This window comes from Anopheles stephensi, chromosome 3, assembly GCF_013141755.1.
Source record: "Anopheles stephensi strain Indian chromosome 3, UCI_ANSTEP_V1.0, whole genome shotgun sequence".
Classification (NCBI taxonomy): Eukaryota; Metazoa; Arthropoda; class Insecta; order Diptera; family Culicidae; genus Anopheles; species Anopheles stephensi.
In genome coordinates, this window is record NC_050203.1 from 13,039,100 (window position 1) to 13,054,393 (window position 15,294).

Below are 15,294 nucleotides of genomic sequence, written 5' to 3' on the forward strand. Positions count from 1 at the left end.
TTATGACATTTGCGCGCTGTCAGGCAACAATAACAAAACGCATCGTTGTCGATCTGCCTTTTTGCAGCCTCCGAAGCCTCGATGCGAATACGTGTGCGAGAAAAACTTAACTCAACAAACCGATTTCTTGGCTGGTACGGTTCACGGATATCGTAACAGCCCTGGCGGTCATCGGCCGCGAGTGTACTGTCGCGGCCGGACAGATGGATAAGCCCAAGTCCACCGCCACACGCGCCACCGTATCCGGCGGTGGAGGTCGCGACAAACCGGACAAACGCAAGGACAAGAAGGATAAGGGCGGCGGCGGCGGCGGCAAATCGGGCGGTTCGAATAAGCGCAACAAAAGGAACAAGAAGGATGCTGCACTGCCCATGACCCGGGTCGTTATCCGCCGGCTGCCACCGACAATGACGGAGGCGGTGTTTTGCGAGCAAATTTCGACGGACGGCAAGATGCCGAACCACGACGAGTTTTACTTTGTGGGGCCCGATTGGACCCTGGGACACAATGCATCCTGCCGGGCGTACATAAACTTTACCAATCCGGAAGATATCTTCCGGTTTACCGATAGCTACGATGGGTACACGTTCGTCGACAGCAAGGGCATGGAGCATCAGGCCGTGGTGGAGTATGCGCCGTTTCAGAAGCTACCGAAAACGCGATCTCGCAAGAAGGATCCCAAATGTAATACGATCGAAACCGATACCCACTTCCTGGCGTTTAAGGAAGCACTGGAAGCGGAAGAGCAGGAAGCGCTGCACGGGCGGGGAACGCAGGAGTTCAGCTTTAAGATAGAGCATGGTAAGTGTGTGCAAGTGTGGGGGACGAATTTTCGTTAAAATAAATCGCATCCCCACTTTCGCATTTTCAGAGGAGAAAACCACGACCACACCATTGCTGGAATTCATCGCACAACGGAAGCAAGAGAAACGCGACGAAAAGCGTCGCAAGCAGGAGGAAAAACGTCGTATGCGGGACGAGGAACGGCACATGCGAAAGACGCAGATAGCCAGGTCAATACCGGACGCGATCTGCGAAGAGGTGGTGAGCGAAATTATGGAACGAGCCGTGCTGCCACGCTTAAATCCGGCCCAAAATGCATCCAAACCGATGGGTACCTTTTCCGGCAAAGGTGGTGGTGGTGGTGCTGCAGGTGGAGCAGATGGAGGAAAATTTAAGGACGATAAGGATAAAAAGTCGAAGAATAAGAAGGAGAAGGAGCGAAATCGCGACAAGAAGGGAGAGGATACGAAAGCGCCCCCGGAAAGCGGAAAACCGGACGGAGGCGATAAAAATGCCGGCAGCAGGAAGCAAGATCGCGACAAGGGTGGCAAAAAGGGGAAGGAGAAGCAGGGTAAGGATGAGCCCCGTTTCCGAGAGCAAAACCAACAGCAGCAGCAGCAACAGAAAGGAGAGCGGAATGAATCGAAGTTGAAGAAGGATAAACCACCGGCAGAAGGTCACCCGTCCGGTGGCAACAGTGAGCCGCACCCATCCACGTCCAAAGCCGCCAACCCATCGACGGGCGCGTCGTCAAACGATGGGACGACCACCAAGAAGGAGGTTAAGAAGTACAGTGAGCGGCGCAAAGAAACGCGTGCCCGGGCGGAAACACGACTCGCCGAGCAGGACACCCGGAACGAGCCCGATTCGAACGCCAAGGACACCGGTCCGCCCGCCACCAGTAAGCCGGTGGAGGTGAAGAAAAGCATACTCACCGCCAATGTACCACCGTTCATACCGAAAGAGAAGACGACCATCCTGCTGGCTGGGCACGCGTCGACGGCAACGAACATTCCCGTCGAGCACCTTCTGACTGAAAAGATGGCCAAGGTTACCATCGAAAAGCGGCCTCAGACTGGCTCGCAGACGGACAATGGCAAAAAGTCCCCTTCGCCGGACGGTGCGGCACCGGGACCGAAGACAAAACTGTCCGAAAAGCAGCGTGAACTGCGTGAAGCGCGCAAAATCCGTAACAAGGATCGTCCCTCGATCGAGATCTACCAGCCCCGCAAGCGGATCGTGTCTGGCGGTGGTACGGGCAAAAGTGAGGACGATCGTGGCCGGAGCGATTCCGACCGTCCGTCCGACAACGTGTCCGCTTCGGCTTCGGCTGGAGCCGCGGTGGAGAATGACGCGAAAGAGCGGCGCCATAAGCTCACGAAGAAAGCGTCCGATCGGCCGCAGCGTGAACGTAAGAATGGAAGAAAGAACTCGATCGAGGTGGACAGTGGTGGCAAGGAAACGGTGGCTGGCGGCAGTGTGCAGCAGGGTTGAGGAGTTTGGTCCTGCTGTAAGGCGAACGCTTTCCTTGCGCTTGCGATGCGATCCACACACACACACACACACGGCAGCGTGTAAATTGTGCAAAGGAATAGCCAATAGTACGACTATTAGCAGAACTCCTTATCCACTTTTTTGCTGACTGTGTGTTCCGCCAATGGAAGCGATAAAACGAAAAAAAAAACGGAACCCGTCACCGGGTGTTCCGCGTTCAAATACTGTGTGTTCCTACTTGCTGGTTTTCCGTTTTGAACATGCTTTGCAGGATAAACTAGAATGCCAAGCTAAAGTTGCGTGTTGAAGATGGCCACCATAGCGGCAGCCTCTTGTTCAATACCCTGTCAAAGATCGAAGGGAAGACTGCAACCGAATGAACCGTATTTCAAAGGAAATAAAGCATCGGCAAAAGATTAAAAAAGTTGTTCAATTATGCTTTGAGGATTAAATAATTTAAGCTTTTATTAATACAGTCGGATGATGGGAGTATGTACGCTTTGTTCATATTATAAGTAGTTCATTAGTATCGCAGTAAACGTTGATAATCCATTTCTTTTAACTTGTAGCCCTAACAATATTCTTACGCTTGCTCCACCGCGAACAAAAGGCCTCTTTTTTCACCTACGGGGGGTCCACCGAATTAATTCTGCCGTTCCGCCAACTGCTTCAACTGCCTCAGCACCGTCTCCATCAGCTTCTTCTTGTCCCGCTCCGACTTGGACTTCATCAGCGACAGCATCGATTTCTTGTCCGCTTCGCGCAACTTTTCCAACACCACAATGATCGTCGACGGGTGTACCAGCGAGTAGCGATTCTCGTCCTTGCCGAAATCGTGCAAATAGGCACTCCAATCCTCCGAAATCAGCAAATCCAGCAGCTGACGAATTTCGGCAAAATATTTCGAAAGATCGCCCTCACGCAATCCGGGCACCGGATCGGATGAAGCAAACAGCTCGAACTGCATCAAATCCAGATTGATCTGATCGAGCGCCCCGCCCGAAATTTGTCGTATGTCTTCCGAAAGGATTAGCTTCGATATGGTGGTAGCGATGTGCTCGCACGCCTTCTTACAGGCGGCCTGCGCGACCCCGGGCAGAATGTACGAGAAGCTCTGGAATGTGCTCTGCAGGAAGGCAACCATGTCCGTCACGAACGGTGATGCATGCCCGTACGATTCCGGCAACACCCAGTCGTAGTTTTCAAGCTCCTCGAAAAACTCGTCCAGCTTGCAGCACAGCTTGGTCGACACTTGCTGCTCCGCTTCCGAGCGTGCCACGTGAAACATGGCCGACGGTGTCTGTGTGACGCTCTGCACGGTGCCAGTCATTTTGCACACGAACGAATCCAGGAACGGACCCGCCTTCTCCAGGTACTGCGTGTCGATGATGATCTGAATCACTTGCATAAGCGCTAGGCTGGGACTGCGGAAGACGGCCGACAGGCAGCCGCTGAAGCTGCGCGTTAGCAGCAGATTGGCCGCCTTCCGTACCATCGCCGCGATTTCGTTCGGTGAGAGGGTAAGCTCTTCGGAAAATTTCATACACGCGTACATAAACTCCATCGCCTGGTGGTACACCTCCGGAACCATCCGCGAGAAGGGAAACTTCTTCGGGAAGGGTTGCGCTTCCAGCTGCTCCGAGTGGAACGGGAATCGTTCCAGCACCGCATCGTACTCTTCCTGATTGTGTGCCTCGAGCGGCAGGAAATCGCTCTTGTCGAGAATGTCGCGGAATTCATTCACCCAGCGCTGCAGCAACACCTCGTTGTAGTGATCACGCATCTCGAGCAACAGATCCCACAGCTGCGTCACGGTGTAGCCGTAGTTTTTCAGCGTCGTAATGCTCAACATAATCAAGTTTTTGATGCGCAACAGCACGTTCGGATCGGTACAGGACGACGAGGACATGCTGAGCACATTGACTGCCCGCGATAACGACGAGGACCACAGATCGTCCAGGTACGTTTGTGTCACAATGTCCCCGCCCGTGTTCATGACATGATCTTCCACCACGAAGAATCCTACGATCGAGTAAATGTACGTTTTGTACGCTTCCAGATTATCGTGCATGGTTTGTGGCGCTTGCAGGACCAGCTTCGCCTGATCCCGACGCTGTTTGCGGTAGTCCTTCTCGAAGTACTCCTTATCATTCAGCACCGTGTAGATGTGCAGACACCGGTAAATGGGTGAAAAGTCGATCAAATCTTGCGCATTCACATCCTCATCGTCATCGCCAAAGTCCGAGCTGGCCGGTCCACCCTGCTCGGTCAGTGCCTTATACTCCGCGATGATCGTCTCCAGGTCGCGCTTCTGCAGCTCCTTCGTGTGCTTCATTGCGATCTCCCCAATTTTGGGCGAAAATTTGCGTATGTTCTCCAAAAACTCGCGAAAATCTTCCTCCGACGATTTCTTTATGTTCTCCTTCAGCTTCGGTATGGTGTCGCGCATTTGCTGCGAAAAGCGGTATCCGGCCACCTTCGGGAGGTACTCGCTTTCCAGCACCTCGAGCGTTTTCAGCGCAGGATAGTAACGCTTTTCGCGCACCTGCTTCAGCAGCTTGCTGTAGCATTCCAGCACCGGCAAACAGCTGGACAGTCCCTCGATGGCACCCGCAATGTTACCCTCTACCTTGCGTGCCTTTACCAGCTCGTTCCCTTTCGCGATCACACCGGCCGACGCTTTCCCTAGCCCGTCGTTGAGCGTGAGCACTTCCTGGTTCAGTCCCTGGGCTTGTGATTTTACCAGCAACAGCTCACGGATCGAATCGATAAATCCTTGATAGTACAGATTGCAGATACGCTCGATGTCCTTATCGTGGGAGCGGATGCGTGAGTCTAGCTGTTCGGAGATTTGATCCTGTGAATTTCCCTCCAGGATGGTGCGAAACGTTGGCCCCCAGTAGTCGTCCACTGCCTCGATGTCCTGCATGGATATGTTGGCCATTTTCACTGCTGTAAGCGGGGCGGCGATAATTATTCGCCGCACTACGTTTTCTATCTCTGGGCGTAAATCAGAAAATTTGTGTGTGATGAGTTGTTTGTTGACAATCGTCGGTGAACACAGGGACACTCGTCGGACATCGAATCAGACGCGCAATTGTTATTCTTCATGAAAATAATTTATTTTCATTCAAAAGAGTCACTTAAAACTGTTTTATTTAGATGCAAATATGTTCAAAATATATTTGTATACAAAATCAGAATATGGATCTATATTTTTCATCGAATTTACCAAGCAGGAAAATAAATGTTCTCTTATTTTAAGTCTTCGATTTACCACTGTGCGATGGGCTGATGATTGATGATTTCGAGATCCCGACTCGCACAGTAGGTTGTGTTCATTTATCTGACGGTCATACATCTCATGGTTTTTATAATTTTTGGGTTCTAAAAATCGAGGTTTTCAATAAAATCTCTATATTCTATTGCTTTTCCAAGGTAAGAAATTTTCCATTTGCATTTCATTGATTCTAGCTACTGGTTGAGAAAACAGGAACTTTCTCAGTCAGTTGTCAGTTCGAATGCAACGGGAACCTCCCGGTTCGGTTCGCTTGTTTTGGCACGTTTCGGTTTTATTTTATATCGTAGTTTTCACCTACTTCACTTATCTATGTGCACTATACGAATGTAGTTTTTAGTTAACGATCGACTAAATTAACGATATCTAAGCTCTTAAGTTATTTCATGGCAACGTTTGTCGTTCAATCGGTGTACAATCGGTATTCTTTAACAGTGCTTAAACGCGCGGCTATATACACAGTTCGCCTTACCAGCTAATTCTTACGCCATTCCATGCTGCTAGTCTTATGAAATGGCGCCAAAAACAACAGGTGCATCACTCTAATCACAATCGCTCAACAGTTTATCACACTTGGCATTTTCCGTAGGTGCTTCTTCCGGCGCACCGAGCGTCTGTGGCACCATGACACCGCTGATGTTCTTCAGCGGTGCTTTCTGCAGGTTACGTTTCAGCTTCGCCTTTAGTTTCTTCTCGTTGCGCCGATGCAGGTAGAAGAGTATGATGGCAAGCAGCACTATGCAGCTGGCCACCGCGACGACGATCTTGGTCCACGTCGATTTGGCTTCCGTGTCGAGCTGGCGGGATTTTTGGATCTCCATACACTGGAGGAAATCAGCGACCTGTTCCGGCTGGATCTCCTGGCCCGCTTCCGCTTGGCAGAGGTTTTGCTCTGGACGAGAGATAGAGAGAGAGAAAGGGAAACGATAGGGGTATATGACGTTGGATTATTTAAAAAAAGCATGCCCTTCCTCATTACTCACCGGAAGATGTAAGCGGGATGCAGTAGAGTGGCGGATACATGATTTTGGTACGCCGGAGAACTAGCTCCGCCGTTAGCACCTGGCAAGCGCAGATCGGAATCTGTGTGTTGTTGAGATCGACCGTTTTCAATTTGCACATGGGCGAAAACTGTCCCAGGGTGAGCTCCTTCATCGGGTTGGACGAGATGTTTAGCTGCCACAGGTCAGGCAGGACGCCGAAGTCCGGCAATCGCTGCAGCCGACAGTCGGCAAGGCCGAGTACCTGCAGCGGCGCTTTGATAGGTTTTTCGAGCGCCGCCAGCGAGGTCTCCAGCTCGTACAGTGCATTGTGGCTGACGTATAGGTTGCGCAGGACGGGAAGCTGGAACAGCTCCAGCGGTATACTCTTCAACGCGTTGTACGAAAGATCGATGGCCTGCAAAATGGGAACGAGCAAGGCGAAACCTTCAAAACTGTCCTCGGGGGGCGGGGAGGGTGATCCTCTGCCGACCTACCTCTAGGTTCGTGAGCAAACTGAACGTATCCTCATCGATGTTGTGGAGCATGTTCTCGAACAGATACAGATACTTGACCGAGGTGTAGCGGGCAAAGGATTGAGCATTTAAATCACGGATCCGATTGAAGCTTAGATCGAATATCTGGAACGAAATGGGGAGCACGATTAGTAACAGTGTATGACACAGCATGCGTAACCAGCATCGTTTGCTTCCAGGAACTAGCAAACCATGCATCAAGTGAGCCGGAGCTGCACACCACGGTGCAAAGCGATCTCACTCTCACTTTTCTTGATCGCGAGCTCGCGAACCATCGCTGGTTGGGTTAATTGATTTAAATTGGTTTGTTAGTCTGCTCCCGTTTTGCTTGTAGCAAGACTTGTATCGTCGAGATGTTGAAGAACCGGACCAAAATGTGATACAGAACGTCGGCTGGACAGCCTGCATCAGAGGTTCCCAACGAACCAAAACACATCGTGAGGAATACAGTGAGAGTTCGTGTGTGTTAGAAGATCAACATCAATATTGGTCAAAATTTACGAGCAGGAAAAATCGAGGGAAATCGATTTATTTTACACTTGATGCGTTTGCCGGTGATGGCCGACGATCACGTTTCCCGGTGTAGGCGGTAGAATGTTTACGATGAACTCGATCACCGAGATATACTATACCGATCGTGGCCTTGAGATTTCCCGAACTTCAGACATCGGAATGTTAATGCTGTGTTGATTGTTGAAGGTTTACATCAAACAAACAGCACAGCGGATGCTACTGGCATTTCTTACACAATTACGACACCACCCCATCACACCAATTGACCTTCCGAAGGATTACCAATTGACCAGAATTATAGACACGCATTGGGGGAGCAGCGTGCAGAACTATCCCCTCCACTCACCGGCCCATAGATCTTACCTCTAGACTCGACTTGAGCGTTTGTGGTATCTCCTTCAGATTTAAATTCGCACAATTGTAGCCGACCATTTTGTACGTCCGCTCGAGCTGGCAGCGCTGCGGTCGATCCAATTCCGTCGGTAACGTTGCAAACCCGTTAGCATAGCTAAGCGTCAGCATAAAGATGGCCGTCAGGGTCAGGGTTTGCGTGGCGACGGATGATACGCCCCTGTTTCTGCCTACCGTTGGATGCATTTTTGTGTTGCAATTGTTTTGGTGTGGTTTTAAAGCTGTATGGAAAGGGAAATGTAAGGGATGAAAAACAAAAAAGAGTTTTAATTAGCGAGCTTTATCGTAAGGGCCGACATTGGTCGACCATTACTGAGCTGATGATTTGTCATTTATTCAAAAGGTTGCAAGATCATGCCTTTGTGATCGTAATTAGATGACTTGTGATTAGATTTGCCAATGTTGACTAGGTTGCTAATGTTAGTCAAACATATTTCATTTGTTTCTGTTAGAAATGATAACAGCAGTACTGAAAGCAACGGAAGTGCTTCTTGACAACGATCGCTATGCTTACCCAGCTCTAACAAATATTACACTACAAAAAACACTTCCAACAGCAATCTGAATCATTCAAAAGCTTCATGCACACTGCTCATCCTCTAAATCTAGCGCATTAGACGAGTTTTTCCCCCTTCTAGTTACAGGTTCTAGATCAGCCACCGGGCGCGCTCGACACGCTGATCGTCTAGTTGGGTGTGGTTATCACCGGTACCGTCAATGGCTCGGCGTTGATTTCAAATGGTGAATTGTACCGTCAATCATCCCGGCCCAAACAATCGCCGCTCGATCAATCGATCGATCAAGCGAAGCCAAAAAAACTAAACCCTACAAAATGGGAGTTCTTGGTGACGAATGCCTTAAAAAGGTAGTAGAACGAATTCGCATCGTTTTAATTTAATTTATGAGGTCACACACAATTAGGTGACACTGGGGAGATAAGTTTCCAATTGCCGTTTATGGCGTGTTTATGGTCCCGCTGATTGTTCGGAAGTTTTGTGCGTGAGGCACCAGGGGACTCCATTGCGGGAGGTCGTTAACGACATTTGAATGATGCACGGATTTTTTGTTTTCCTGTCGCGGGGGAAATTAGCTTATTTGTACCGTAAAGTGATATTGCACTCTCGATTCCGGTGTTGCACTGCACTTCAGGGTAAAGAGATAACTCATTTGTTTCATTATCAAGAATACCTGGAACTGGAACTATTTGCTCTTTCGATATGATTTTGTGATTTGGGACGCGGGGCGTTACTATCAGATAATTTACCTCGCATACGAATGCACTCAAGAACCACTCTACGGATGCACTACATACAAGCGAGTGGATCACATTTTACGGCTCTGATTGCACTGAACTAATTAAGTCACACTCCAAACGCCGTGCCGTAAAACTAATTTTGTAGCGCTGACATCAAACGTATGCTTTTATTTTCACAATTCTCTCACAGCACGTGCATTTCTATTCTGTAACGCGAAAGAAAAGCGTGCCCTTTTTGTGTAATCAAGCGTAAAGTAATGTAACACCTCGCGGCACCGAATCACACACACTAGCGGCACACTATCCGACCAGAATCGTTCGTGATTTGACATTCGCGATCCTGTTAAATGCGCCGGAAACGCCAATTGCCTGTCGGTCAGAACCACAGCCTGGCACTGACGGTACCAAAAAACACACACACAAACAATAAATATAATAAACTCCCGAATGCGTCCGGCCGTGGTCAATTAGTGCGCGAAGTGATCGCGTTGTTTAGTTTGAAACGTTGGACACATTTGCAGCCAGGCCTTTCCCCCAAAAACCGCTGGAAGGGCCCGCGAGTGCTGGCCGCGACTTGCCGGTTCGAAGGTCAGGAAAAACTGTAGACGAACGCGTTTCCCGAACGGTTCTCACCACCAAACCAGACGCACCCGTGTCACGTCACACGTCAGGAAGATCAATATTTGCTTCTCACCACAGCTCGCGGTGTGCGTAAACTGCAACATGGTTGTATTTTTTTGTTTGTTCGCTCGATCTCCACCCCACTCTCAAAAAGGGGAGCATCTTCGCCAGTGTGAGACTTTTCCGATGGAGCAGCAGCGGCAAGCGGAAGAAAAAACAAGTCGGTTAATTGACTTAATTTCGTTTAATTGAGTCAAATACGGGAGTCGATTGTTTGCGTTGGTGGCGCGTGTTCGCATCAGGAACAGTGCGCCTCACGAGATTAGTGACGGCGACTACCGCACTGCGCATCGACGCGAAGTCTATTTCTATTGTTTTTCGGACCGGCCGGGACCGGACACCCTGTCCGCGCCAGTCAGCGAATTAACCTTCCGTCGGCAAAGTGTAGCAAAGTTATGATCGACAGATGGTCGTACATCAATCAGCCGCACGTCTACGAACGATCGGATGTAGCACATTTGTCTGGTGGAAATATGATGCAGTTTTGTATGAGTGGTTGTCTAACGATTCACAGATTGTTGTCACTGATTCTGACGGGAGACGGGAGGAGAAGGGTGGAGAACGTGACAAACGCGCGTTCTGACCACCGTGTCGGTTTATGATGTTTTGTTGTCCACGGACAACCAGCCGCAACGGCATAGATGATGATGATGGAATAATACATTCGCTTGCTATCAGGAAGATTGCTTGAGGCGTAGATCGATCCATCACCGACCGCCTGATAACGTGGGTTTAACGGCTTAAGAACGGGAGGGCCTCTTCAATCGTGTGTCTCAGACGATCGTTACACTAACCTCAGACTTTTGGAACTTTGGAATGATGGGCGCACTTGTAAAGAAAGGGATGAAGATCCCTATAAAAATTCCACCAAGACTCTTCTTCTTATCGCTCAACAAACCCAACACTCGTACCTCTTGAGGCGAGGCGTGACGCACACGGAAACACAATGTTCGTGAGGATGAAACGGATGATTATACACAAACACTTTTACAATCAATATTGCCCAACAAGAACAGTTCACAACTGCGCAACAAACTTTTCTCAAGTCCTGCCATAATGGCGGCTCACATGGTCTCTCCTTGAGGGTTTGCTTTTACGGCGCAGGATTAGATGTACGAAGATGGCGTTCCTTCTAGAACTCTCCACACACGCTTACTAGACACTGCTGTACTGCTGCAAGATCACCTTCACACCTGTTACACCCCGAAAGAAAATATAACCCGAAACGCATCTTATCGTAGCATTCCGAGCACGATACCGGCTATCTATCATTTGGCACTCGTAATTACTCACACTCGTTTTCGGTTCTTTCGTTTTTTGGCTCCCCAAACTTATGAAGTCACGATAAAGCACCTTGCCGAGTAAAAAGCCCAGCATGTCCAGGTTTTGTCTCTGGAGCATATCTTTACGATGAAACACAAACGCTTCCGATATGGTCCGACACACTGTATCACCCGAAACACTTCGGTTTGCGTTCGGTCTTATCATTCCGTTTTTTTTTTTTTGGGGAAAATAGAGTCCCGTAATACCCCGGAGAAGGGGTTTTAGATAGGAGACACACATGCACACAGAGCGCACTCTTCACCAGGTTCCCCTAGACTGTGAGCCGATGAGAGGGGTTTCCGTTTCCGTGCGCTACACTTACATTACGTGTGGACTTTTCAATCACGGCCATCGTTCACGAATTGATGTTAATTAAACAGCCATTTAGCGGCGTGACACCAGCGCCCCGAACCGATTCCACCGAACACCAGCCGTACCTCGGAACTGTCCCGAATGTTTGTGACCGTACCGGACGCACTTCCAACTGACACTAAATCAGTAACGGACGGATCGTTCAAAATCGGTCCGCTCCGCCTGGCACGATTATATACTCCGCCGCAGTGCGTGCAGTGTGCGCATCATGTGCTCTCCGATGTGCTGCGGCGTACGTTAGTGTGTGGTCCAGTGATGAGCGAGTCTTGCACGCATGCATCTCCCATCATGGAGAGTTATCAGCTGCCAAGGAGGAGGCTGATGCTCAGGATTATCTGTGACTTTAGTGAGGAAGGAACACAGTGTACAGAAACGAACGTGACAAGATTTGTTTCGCTACTGGTTTGTCTTTGGCAGCGTGTTTCAAGTTTGTCAGAGGTGTCAAAACTACCCGTTCGGTGGGCCGTAGGGTCGGATACCTGCTACTCCCGGGGCAGCAGGTAGAAGTAATACGGCTACAGACATTCTTTCCAATCGTCTTACCTGTTCCGTTCGTTAGAGTATGGGAAGTTCTAATTGCTTGCATTCGGTTTCTTTCATTTTTAAGTCATGAGGAGAATTGTGTGCCATGAAGCGACCACTGGATATGTAACTTTATCGAAAGAAGTCTTCCCGCTGCTATGCTATTTTGAGAGAAAATGCTTCAACATTACGCCAGGAATTGTTGCTTTGTCGTAAAATCCAATACGTTTGCGGGTAGTTTACTGCAGAAAGCACAGAGCCCCTCGCATTGATGTTTAGTTTTGTTTCGTTTGTCCTAATGTAACGATCTGTCTGGTTCCTCCTACACGTTGGGTTGAGTGTTGCAGAAACTTGTTGTTATGATGAGGTACCTGTAGTGTGGCGACTCGCGCACGTGTGCAAGAGAGTAAGAAAACCGAACCGAAGTTCTTCCAGCAGCGCTTTCCCGAGCGGGGGCAAGTGTAAATCTTTCAAACCGCTAAGAGCATCCTTAAGTAAACAACAGCACAGCCAAGCCGTCCGAAAAAGCAGGGTGAAGAAATGTGCGATCATTAGCTGATGTATGTATCATCATTACCCGTGAAGTGATGGCTCGTTGCCGATGGGTATGACGCGAGCACGTTTCACGTAAACAGTGCCGTTGGGAACGTACTGGGCAAGTGCCATCGCGCGCAGAAATCATTCATGGTGTCGTGTGTGAAACAGTACCCAGCTTCAAACGGCGATTGCCTGCCGTGACTACCAACCGTGGGTCCAGCACCGTGGGATAAGAAATATGAACTCGTGACACCGTTCCTCCCGTTAGGACGACCTGCAACTTCCTGCCGCTAGTACACGGTAAGCGACTGTTCAAACAGCCCGGCGAGATCTTCCTTCGATTGACCGCGGGGTGCTAGCTTGGTGATACGCTCCTGGGGCAGTGTTCCCTTGACGAGCGCTGGGATGTCGGAGTAATTGAACCCGAGCGCGGATAGGCCATTTTCGATGTGAAGATCGTGCATGTACTGGCGTACGATGTCGGAAAGGATGGCTCCCGCATCCTTACGGTGGCTCTATGGGAGAGTAAAGCAGGATTTTTAGTTCCGTCCCTTAAAGGATGATCGTTAGCATGCACAAACCTTGGATACATCTGCTCCCAAAATACCGGCCGCCTCCAAATGCCGATCTGGACAGCTTGCTCCGGTAAACCGAAACACAGCCGGCGCTGTCATCACCACCGACAGTCCGTGCGGGATGATCGGATGGCTGCCGGTGTAACCTTGTGGGATAAATTGCTTCACCAGCCCAGCTATCGGGTACGACAGCCCATGGCACAGATGGACACCGGCATTTCCAAATCCAACGCCCGCCATCGTCGAGGCCAGGTGCATCTGGGACCGTGCCTCAAGATCATCCGCGCGGAACACAGCGCGCCGGAAGTGTTTGGCGATCGTCTGCAGCGCAAACCGTGCCCAAACGTCCGAGATGGGATTGCTACCCTGGTACGGGGGTCTTAGCTTTGGATTGGCCGGTGCCGGACCTCGCTCGGTGTACGGGATGGCGGTGAAACTTTCCAGCGCGTGACAGAACACGTCGAACCCACAGTACGCGGCTACCTTTTCCGGCTGGGACAGTGTGTGCAGTGGATCGACAAGCCCTAGGATGGGTCGTAACGCTTTGCTGGAAATTCCCGTCTTTGCGTGCAGCGGTTTATGGTCGAAGATGGCAACGCCGGTCGTTTCCGAACCCGTGCCGGCGGTGGTCGGTACCGCGATCAGCGGTTTCAGCGGCACGGTTACCTCCTTTGCCTGCCCGATCGGGGCGTTCACGTAGTCGAGGAATTCCGCATCCCGGTCGGCACTGTACAGGTTAGCTACCTTGCAGGTATCGATGACGGAACCACCGCCGATCGCTACGTACGCATCGAACTGGTGCGCTCGTGCAAAGTCGATCGCTGTCTGGAGGCTTTCGTTGGTCGGTTCCACCCGTACCTGGTCGAACAGCACCGTCTCGATGCCGGCCCGGGTCAACGAATCGAGTCCCACCTTCACCGAGCCCAACTGTAGCACATTCCGATCGCTCACAACGCAAACGCGTTTCGCGTTAAGGTTCTGCAAATCATGTCCCAGCTCGCGAGTTACCCCTGGGCCGTAGCGAATGGTCGAGGAGGACATCTAGCAGAGGAGCAGGAGAAGTGGAGAATTGTTATCAAAATAAAATTCATCTGTTTCTTACAACTCACTTCAAACGCGGTATCATTCTTGGATGGCGGGGCGTGCTGGTTGATGACAACAGGGCGCGAATGTGCTGGACAGCTACAACTACACCAGAAGACGGTATTGTGTAGGCTCGGGTGTTTAAAAAATTACCTCTACTTACCTGCCATTAGCCACGGTTCGCATTAGGCTGACGATTCTTCCACGGTTCCACATTCTGGTTGCGCTATCAACGGAAGATTAAATGTATCTCGCTACCCTATCGCGCGCACCATAATAACAACACCGTTCATCAACACAGCTGTTTGCACGAACGTTTGCATGTAGATGTGAGATCACTGGCAGGCAGGCGGGCAGCGAAACTTCGAGCTAAGGGGGTGATCACTAGGGCGATTCGTGCAAATGTTGGTAGTATTTTTGAATTAAATAAGGAATTATTTTTGAATTGTTCAGAAATTGTGGAAATTGAACTGGAGACATTCGTTGTAAAGTTAAAAAATAGTTTAAAATTAATTGTATCATTTATTTTTTTTTTACAATACGGCATGACCCTAATAACGAAAATAAATAAATAAATAAATTTAAAATATAAAAAAAAAAACTAATTTTAAGTAAAATTACTCGTTTAAAAATTTAAATAAAAACCAATGAGATGTAGGATGTTTTTCGAATTAAAAGAATTAATTTAAGAAAACAAATTTAAGAAACAAATAAAATAAATTTTCCCGGATCAGTATTTTATAAACTCTGGCAGCAGCGCTTTATTTTATCAGCGCTGTCCAAGCACTTAAATCCGTAGAGGCATTAAAGAGCTCTGATTACTTTATCCAAAAAATATTGGATATTCTTAGCTCTCTATTCGACAAAGCATTCAGAATATCGCTTATATGGCTGCCTGCTTATTGCGGTATTTCCGGTAATGAAAAGGCAG

At 49.4% G+C, this 15,294-nt stretch overlaps 4 protein-coding genes across 16 annotated transcripts; 1 reads left to right on the plus strand and 3 right to left on the minus strand.

Annotated features, from left to right (window-relative positions):
- The first annotated feature begins 10 nt into the window (after nucleotides 1–10).
- On the plus strand, nucleotides 11–2,704 carry LOC118509242 (regulator of nonsense transcripts 3B-like). Its single transcript, XM_036049556.1, has 2 exons — nucleotides 11–801; nucleotides 872–2,704. The coding sequence occupies exons 1-2, from the start codon at nucleotides 204–206 to the stop codon at nucleotides 2,275–2,277; spliced, it is 2,004 nt and encodes a 667-aa protein (XP_035905449.1). The 5' UTR covers nucleotides 11–203; the 3' UTR covers nucleotides 2,278–2,704.
- Nucleotides 2,705–2,716: 12 nt separating this feature from the next.
- On the minus strand, nucleotides 2,717–5,337 carry LOC118509241 (exocyst complex component 6). The gene has a single exon (XM_036049555.1). The coding sequence runs from the start codon at nucleotides 5,219–5,221 to the stop codon at nucleotides 2,921–2,923; it is 2,301 nt and encodes a 766-aa protein (XP_035905448.1). The 5' UTR covers nucleotides 5,222–5,337; the 3' UTR covers nucleotides 2,717–2,920.
- Nucleotides 5,338–5,488: 151 nt separating this feature from the next.
- Nucleotides 5,489–11,920, minus strand: LOC118509246 (tsukushin-like). Of its 13 annotated transcripts, none has more exons than XM_036049575.1 (5): nucleotides 11,712–11,920; nucleotides 7,968–8,236; nucleotides 7,053–7,196; nucleotides 6,559–6,973; nucleotides 5,489–6,467 (listed from the first exon to the last, which is right to left on the minus strand). In XM_036049575.1, the coding sequence occupies exons 2-5, from the start codon at nucleotides 8,199–8,201 to the stop codon at nucleotides 6,118–6,120; spliced, it is 1,143 nt and encodes a 380-aa protein (XP_035905468.1). In that variant the 5' UTR covers nucleotides 8,202–8,236; nucleotides 11,712–11,920; the 3' UTR covers nucleotides 5,489–6,117. The 13 variants fall into 13 exon arrangements, with proteins under 13 accessions (XP_035905468.1, XP_035905464.1, XP_035905463.1 ...); XM_036049571.1 differs by having other exon boundaries at nucleotides 11,305–11,920; XM_036049570.1 differs by having other exon boundaries at nucleotides 11,597–11,918.
- A 350-nt stretch (nucleotides 11,921–12,270) lies between these two features.
- Nucleotides 12,271–14,857, minus strand: LOC118509243 (probable hydroxyacid-oxoacid transhydrogenase, mitochondrial). Its single transcript, XM_036049557.1, has 4 exons — nucleotides 14,527–14,857; nucleotides 14,390–14,468; nucleotides 13,287–14,321; nucleotides 12,271–13,220 (listed from the first exon to the last, which is right to left on the minus strand). Exons 1-4 carry the CDS (start codon nucleotides 14,577–14,579, stop codon nucleotides 12,996–12,998), a joined length of 1,392 nt encoding a protein of 463 aa, XP_035905450.1. The 5' UTR covers nucleotides 14,580–14,857; the 3' UTR covers nucleotides 12,271–12,995.
- Nucleotides 14,858–15,294: the final 437 nt, after the last annotated feature.

Coding starts and splice junctions, on each gene's coding strand:
- LOC118509242 (XM_036049556.1), top strand. CDS start 204: ATGGATAAGCCCAAGTCCACCGCCACACGCGCCACCGTATCCGGCGGT. Junction 802..871: donor CAGCTTTAAGATAGAGCATG/GTAAGTGTGTGC, acceptor TCGCATTTTCAG/AGGAGAAAACCACGACCACA.
- LOC118509246 (XM_036049568.1), bottom strand. Junction 6,974..7,052: donor GTTTGCTCACGAACCTAGAG/GTAGGTCGGCAG, acceptor CCCATTTTGCAG/GCCATCGATCTTTCGTACAA. Junction 6,468..6,558: donor CATCCCGCTTACATCTTCCG/GTGAGTAATGAG, acceptor TCTCTCGTCCAG/AGCAAAACCTCTGCCAAGCG.
- LOC118509243 (XM_036049557.1), bottom strand. CDS start 14,579: ATGTGGAACCGTGGAAGAATCGTCAGCCTAATGCGAACCGTGGCTAAT. Junction 14,469..14,526: donor CGAACCGTGGCTAATGGCAG/GTAAGTAGAGGT, acceptor CTTCTGGTGTAG/TTGTAGCTGTCCAGCACATT. Junction 14,322..14,389: donor AGAATGATACCGCGTTTGAA/GTGAGTTGTAAG, acceptor CTCCTCTGCTAG/ATGTCCTCCTCGACCATTCG.
- LOC118509241 (XM_036049555.1), bottom strand. CDS start 5,221: ATGGCCAACATATCCATGCAGGACATCGAGGCAGTGGACGACTACTGG.